This window comes from Engraulis encrasicolus, chromosome 8 (genome assembly GCF_034702125.1).
Source record: "Engraulis encrasicolus isolate BLACKSEA-1 chromosome 8, IST_EnEncr_1.0, whole genome shotgun sequence".
Classification (NCBI taxonomy): domain Eukaryota; kingdom Metazoa; phylum Chordata; class Actinopteri; order Clupeiformes; family Engraulidae; genus Engraulis; species Engraulis encrasicolus.
The window spans coordinates 9,749,555-9,757,355 of NC_085864.1; the positions used below are offsets into that span (position 1 = coordinate 9,749,555).

The 7,801-nt window shown below is 37.1% G+C and overlaps 2 protein-coding genes across 2 annotated transcripts; both read right to left on the reverse strand.

Moving 5' to 3' along the window:
• Positions 1–913: 913 nt before the first annotated feature.
• On the reverse strand, positions 914–3,908 carry LOC134454788 (olfactory receptor 2B6-like). Its single transcript, XM_063205948.1, has 2 exons — positions 3,099–3,908; positions 914–919 (listed from the first exon to the last, which is right to left on the reverse strand). Exons 1-2 carry the CDS (start codon positions 3,906–3,908, stop codon positions 914–916), a joined length of 816 nt encoding a protein of 271 aa, XP_063062018.1.
• A 1,688-nt stretch (positions 3,909–5,596) lies between these two features.
• On the reverse strand, positions 5,597–6,547 carry LOC134454789 (olfactory receptor 8D1-like). The gene has a single exon (XM_063205949.1). The coding sequence runs from the start codon at positions 6,545–6,547 to the stop codon at positions 5,597–5,599; it is 951 nt and encodes a 316-aa protein (XP_063062019.1).
• Positions 6,548–7,801: the final 1,254 nt, after the last annotated feature.

Below are 7,801 nucleotides of genomic sequence, written 5' to 3' on the forward strand. Positions count from 1 at the left end.
TGCTCCGGCGCCCTTGTATGGCATGGTAATTCAACCAAAACTACTGAAATATACGCTAGGCCTAATTGGCATATACTTGACATAAAATCTAGGCCTCAATATCCATTTTTTCCCCCAAAATTCAGTCAAATAATGGCAGCATGAAGAATTCACCATGATCGAATACATGATCAATCTTGAAAAACAACTGAGTAAATGATGAAATCATGAAATCCAGAAGCTTCCAAGGTTATGAATTTAAAGTTATTGCAGAGATATACATACCACCATTCAGACATACCGCCATTCAGACAGTTTTTCCTACCGCCACACCGAGACCAAGTTGCTTTTAGGGGAGTGAGCATACACCCTCAGCATGTCCGGAGCTGTCCACGCATGTGGAGCTGAATTATGGTAAATCATGGTCACTTTTTCCTACCTCCATACCGAGACCAAGTTGCTTTTAGGTGAGCGAGCATACACCTGCGGCATGTCCGGAGCTGTCCACGCATGTGGTGCTGAAATATGGTAAACTGTGCTCACTTTTTCAAGATTGGGGGGGTGTCGGAATGGCGGGATGTTTCATGGAAAAAACATGATACCGCCATTCCGACAATTCAAAAATTCTGAGTTCCTTTCTCAGAGATTTGCAAAATATATATCCCCTATTGATCCTAATGCTCTTCCGTAATACTGTAGAAAATATAATGTCATCTTGTGCATTAAATATGTGAACATATTACAATGCCATTACTTCATTTGTTGAGGCATACGTATAATTATCAATGAATTGCTATCTGGAATATAAGTTCAGTTAACAAAATCACAGCATCACAATAGTGAACGCAACCTAAGCAACAGCTACACAAGAGTTGCAGAATATGCTTTATTCTTTGCTTCTTTTGGATAGAAGAATATCAAAGACAGTGTGGTTTTACCCCTGTAGTAATTTAAGATGCAGAAAAAGAGAAAGAAAATTCGGTTAATTCTACATGTAAAATTAGTTGTCCTAGTGGGAAGCATGCTGACCTCAACACTTTCTGTCTCTGACTTCAACCATGTGGATGGGAAGGAGGAAAGAATCTACAAAAGCACCAAAACAAGTTATCTGGTAGCACTTCAAGTCAAGTCGGCTTCATTGTCAATTTCTTTACATGCGCTGGTCATAGAAAAAAACGATATTACGTTTCTTGCTTTCCCATGCAGACATAAGGCCTACAGTAGACTGTAGGTGTGGACATAGAAAATTAGACATAGGACAGTACACATACAATACACTTGCAGTACCTATACAATACACATACAGACATATAAAGTGCAAGACTGGGCAACAGAATACATACATAGAACATATATTAAAAAGAGGTGTTGATGTGCATTTTCAGATATGTCCTAGTGACGATTCTGACATAGTGATAGTAACATTGTGAAATAATAATAAATATAAAGTAAGCTTTTTGCAATGTGCAATATTTACATTATGACATTCTAACGTGGTAGTAGTTTTGTTGCATAGAGATAAATAACCCAGTTTCATTCAGAGATAAGATGTTTACCTTTGGGTTGGTAACTGGTTTTCCAGTACAGCCATTAGAAACAGGCATGAAGTAGCAGCAGCAACGTGTGTGTGTGTGTGTGTGTGTGTGTGTGTGTGTGTGTGTGTGTGTGTGTGTGTGTGTGTGTGTGTGTGTGTGTGTGTGTGTACGCGCTACAAAATGCTAAATTGGCAGCTTGATTCTCCATTAAAACACTAAAATTCGAAGTTGGTATGTGTACAGAGGCCAACTGCAGTTGCAGAATGAGGTGTGTAATCATTCACTGTTAATTAATGTTCACATGAGCACACTTAACTAATATTTAATTCACGTCTGATCGAAATGCCAAGATTATAATTCACAGTGGTGATTTGGACTAATTTACAGTAGGAATTCACACTAGTAATTGATCAACATTTACTTATAGTGAGTCCTTTATGGCTCCTACTCCATAGTGAATCTTTACTGATGACTAATGGGTCCCAAAACCTCCTACATATTTCATGTGTTAGACCATACATTATTGCTTACAACACGATTCCAACATTATTCCACCATAATTTATGCGCCATTATAAAATGTCGCCGACAGTTAGAAGCAAAAAAATCATGTGTATTTTCAAATCTGGTGATGCGTTCAAGCAGAGATAATATTTTATATGGATATGCTGGATATAACACAACATTAACATATATACAACATACACAAAAATGTTGGCACAGCTGTTTGAATAGGTTTCTTAAATTACAGCATTGAATTGGATACATGAAGTGAACAGTTATACTTACACACACTTACACAGATTTTATGTTAAGCGACCTTGGGTGTTTTTTGAAAGGCGTTATATAAAACGAAGGTATTATTATTATTGCTTAATGCATTAGCAGGTATCTCAGGTTACTGTATGGATTACTGATAAGGTAGTAATGAAGTCATACATTGTAATTTCAACATAATAAGCATCTACAACCACTACAAGTAATTACAATGCCGTGTGCAGAAAATTACTCCTGCTTTCATAGACTTGACGAAGATACACATGTACATGCACATGTACACACACACAGGTAACAAATGTGTGCTCTGTAACCCAGGTGTGTGTGTGTGTGTGTGTGTGTGTGTGTGTGTGTGTGTGTGTGTGTGTGTGTGTGTGTGTGTGTGTGTGTGTGTGTGTGTGTGTGTGTGTGTGTGTGTGTGTGTTTGTTTAAATTATTAGGCCTATATATTTTTTTATTCTCTTCATCTTTTACTGTCTGTTTTTATGTATATGTTGTAAGTTTATTCACTGTAATTCAATAGAAATGAACATACAATTTGCACCTTATTAACGAACCATAATGTAAAATTTAATCCAATAACCTTCATTATTTTGTTATGCACAATCAACTGATAATGCGGACAGATGCATTTTTACAACAATCATAAATACAATTATGTAGGCCTACACATGATGTTTTAGGACAGTATTTTTCCTTTCAATATTAGAACAATATTTGTCCTGATATCCTTTGTATTGAGACTATAGATAAGTGGATTTAAGAGTGGTGGAAATACGAATACAGAAACCTGCAATGCTCTGCGCACAGCAATGGGAGCATTTGGAACACGATGTGTAAGGAAATAAACAAATGAATTTAACTGGAAAAATAAAAAAACTACTATATGCGATCCACATGTCTGAAACGCTTTACGTTTAGCCTCTGACTGTTTTTTGAAAAAGCAGGTGAAGAGGATTTGTGCATATGTGAACAGAATTATACACAAAGATGTTCCCTGGAAGAAAGCAATAGTAAACATGCCATAATAGTTATTTGCACCAACTCCTCCGCAAGCCATTTGCATTAGAGCTGGGTTAGAGCAGAACATATCAACGATTTCAGTACTGCAGTTCTTAAGCCGAAGCGTCATCAAAATTAAGATGAGCAAACAAGTGAAATCAGAAAGCCAAATGAAGCATATTATTTTAGCAACATTACTATTTGTCATAATGGTGTTATAGGACAGAGGCTTGCAGATAGCTACATAGCGATCAAAGGCCATTGCTGTTAATGTAAATACACTTGATGCACCATACATATGAGCAACCAACGCCTGTAACCTACACACCCAATCTGTGATAACTCTGGGGTCAAACATCATGGAGGAAATCATTTGGGGGAAAAAGGCAGTTGCTCCCCACATATCACACATAGGTAAATTAGCAAGTAGCAAATACATTGGCTGGTGTAGTTTACGGGTCTTGGCAACAGTAACAACAATCATTATATTGCAAAAAATTATAACCATATATGTAAGGGTTGAAATAAGAAGAATGGGAAGTCTGGCTGATGGAGGAAAGGGAAATGAAGGCAGGGTGTAAATAGTGGTCATTGGACCTGATATATTTAGAGCCATGCCTATACCATGCTGTTTTAAATCACAAACCGGGAAAGAAAACCTACATGGGCCTAATTGCAAATAATTTAATTTGTTAAATAATGACACATGACTGATGTGTGCTGTCCTTTTGGATCCTCAATCTGAAAACAAAACAAAATGTTTCAATTAAATGGAGTAATCACAGTTTATAACGTACTGTATTTAGTCTATTAAATACTCGTTATTGCAGCATTATGCAACAGCATACAACAACAAGCAAACCATGACCACTTCTATAACATCCATGCTAAGTGATACCTTACCTCACATCCCTCAATGAATGGGATTATGAAGTCACTGTCAGCTCAATATATGGGCTACTACAGGGACTTCAAGGAAGCACCCAAGGAAACTATTTTGATAGACATTATGCTTATACTCTAGCGCCAACTCGTGGCTGATTTTGACAAATGATATAGACTGATTTATTGCCTCACAACTGTTGTTGAAATGTCACTCAGTAAAATCAAATGTTGCTCTTTTTGTTAGAAACATCGCCAGGGTTTCCCCGCAGAATTTTCACTTGTCATGTAAAAGTGGTGGAGGGTAGGTACGGTATCAGAGACGTGTGCCTATCATCATATGTCATGTCATCATATGTAATTTTTATGAAATGTTACATGGAGACCCAAGGTTACATGGACACCCAAGGTTACATGGAGACCCTTACAAGTATACACATAGACAAGGTGGTAGGTGTTTGTTGTGAGGGTGGCCGGCCGAAATTAAAAATAAAGTGCTATGGAAACCTATACTTGGAATACTGTACTTGCAGTGTGTTTCTACATGATTTACATAAATGTAGTCTATGTATCAAAGCATGATTCTCAGGGCTCAATTTAGCTATTTTGAAAGTGTCAAGAAGTTGATTAGTTTGTGTGCCTTTCATAGAGGAGGCCTACTAACACACAGGATTTTGCAAAAATATTCCCAGTTTGTATACTGTTGGAGCCAAAGGGGAGGTTACATACACACATGAAATATGTGTCCACTTGCAATGCTTAGCCAGTGCTTCACATTTTGTATGACAACGGTGCCTGCTGCAACAGACTTTTGGCAAATGTAGTGTCCCCTTTCGAGCAAACACTTTATTCATTCGATATGTACAGGTAGGGTGATATTGATAAAAGATATGAGTATGAGAAGAGTATGGGAGTTTTAACGATATTTTATTACAAATACAGTCACTGTGGTCTATTAACAAGCTCCGTTTCAAATGTGAATTGCGCTTTTGAAGACTGCCTTCGGACAGATTACACCACACTCATGATTAAAGGTGCCGAACATGAAGGAAAAACTGGAAATAGAAAGGAAAATGTCTGCACACTGAAATCCTTTTTGTCCTTTTATTTGCCAAGATTTGTCTTTTACCAAAAACCTGACAGTAAAAGAACAAAGGGGATTGAAGTGTGCAGACATTTGCCTTTCCTTATGAAGAATACATTTAAAATGAAATAAAAGCATGGTATAAATCCTTACATTACAGTCTCAGCCTATTTGAACAATATCGAGAAAAGAAACTAATGAAGATAAAATATATCCAATAGCAATACATTACAACATTCGAACAAGTCATGTAACCACATATTTGCAGTGAATGAAGCATAGGTCTAAAAATAAAATAAATAACATTTATTTGCATGCAGAACATTATTGAAGTACATTCAAAATTGCCAGGAAACTTTTCCTGACTTTAAAACTTGAAAGAATGCCGTTCTGATGTCTTTAGTTTTCATTCCATAGATAATGGGGTTTAGAACAGGCAGAATCAGAAATATCAGCATTCCACAGGCATTTCTTGCATTTGGGGTTATGTTTGGGAATCGGTAAGAAAGTATTGTGAATAGGCCAACAATCTCAAAGAGGATAAATGCAATGATCTGTGCGGAGCAGGTGTTAATTGCCTTGGATTTGGCATCCGATTGCTTGTGTTTGAGGCATGTTACTAGTATCTGGACATATGAGAATAGCTGCACAAACACAGTGGTGAAGTGCATATAGGCTGTTATTGCTAAACCATATATGCTATTAATTGCAAGATCCTCTCCACAGTTTAGGCTTATTAATGAGAAATTATCACAGAAAACATTGATAATGTAATTTTTACACCTTCCTACCCTGACCTGAAGCAGAAATAGCACAAAGATTAAAGCGAAATTTACTCCCCATGCCAGAGCTATGAGGCCAGCCACAGCAAGAGGGGTCATAAATGTGTTGTATCGCAAGGGCTTGCATATGGCCACATAGCGATCGAATGCCATCGCTGCCAGGATGAAAGGAATAGCACCACCATACATATGTAGCAAGAACGCCTGAAGCACACAGGTAGGATAGTGCACTGTGTGTTTCATGATCACAATGTCCACCAACACACGAGGAAACATGGCAGTTATTCCAATAAGGTCATTCAGTGGCAGACTGAAGAGAATGTAAAACATGGGTCTGTGGAGACTCCTCTTGGTAACAATCAATACCAAGATGGTCAGATTTGAAACAACAGAGAAGAAGTACACTAAAAGGCCCATGATGAAAATAGGATACACTGCTGAAGGGTGTATATCAAAGCTGGCAATACGAAGATCAGAAGAGAAGGTTTGGTTCATTGAATCACTCATCTGAAGCAGTACATTTGAGGTAGAAGTGATAAATATCCTGTAAGATACCAGAATAGAATAGATAAACGTGACTTGTTATGTGACATGGCATGGAAAGTATGTTTATACAAAAGTTTTACATTTAGTGAATAAATGCAATCTGTCTAAGCAGTCAGCTACTCAAGCATCAAATCAAGAAGCATTATATATATATATATATATATATATATATATATATACGGTCAGTCAGCTTTTAAAAATTACTTAATCATGAATTAAAATGTTTTAAGCATGAATGAATGAATGATTGTTATGTATTAATTAATGACATTTTAAGTCATGATAGTCTGGCATCAAATCAAATAGCTTGATTCCTCTTATTGCCTCCTCACCTTGTGAATCCACACAAAGCAGACGTCAATGACGTCCGTGACACAACATAGTGTAGCAGAAACATACAGTATTTAAGGACTACCTTCCGACAGCCCCATGTGTGCTTTGGCCAATGGCTTTGCTGATCTAGGGTTGTCCCACAACAATACAGTATAGACAAGCCTTGTAATTGTCATTTTTAATCTTAATTATCATTTTATTTGTATATTGCCTTTTGTGCTGTTCAATATGCTTTACAAAAATAAGAATAAAATAAAGTATACAGGTAAAGGCACATGAGCATGGTACAGGAAGTGAAATAAAGATGAAGGCATAGAATGGCAAGGAAAGCGTGAATAATATATATATATATTTTAAATAGAGACATCATAAAATAATTACAATCAAAGACAAATGAAAATGTCAAAAATCAAAGTAAGTCTTCTGGATTACTAAGAGAAGGCATTAGCTTCATCCTTAAGGCCTGCTAAGGCGGAGCATTAGGATCAATTGGGGATATATATTTTGCAAATCTCTGAGAAAGGAACTCAGAATTTTTGACAAAAAAAGTCAAAATTTTCGAGAAATAAAGTCAAAGGTTTTGAGAAAGTCGAAAATTTACAAGTCGAAACTTTTGAGAAATGAAGTCAAAAGTTTTGAGATGCAAAGTCAAAAATTTTGACATACAAAGTCGAAAATTTCGAGAAAAAAGTCGAAGAAGAAGGCGGTCCTCCACGGAAGTGACATTCAATGGCGGTCAGTCGGTGGACATGAATGAGACCAGTCAGATTGCCTGGGGCAGACGCAGACACATTCGTCTCGCATTGTTCTCAGCTGTTCAGCAGGACACCGGAGTCATGGCTGTGGCAGGTGTAGGCCTACAAGTTTATGCCACATTATGTG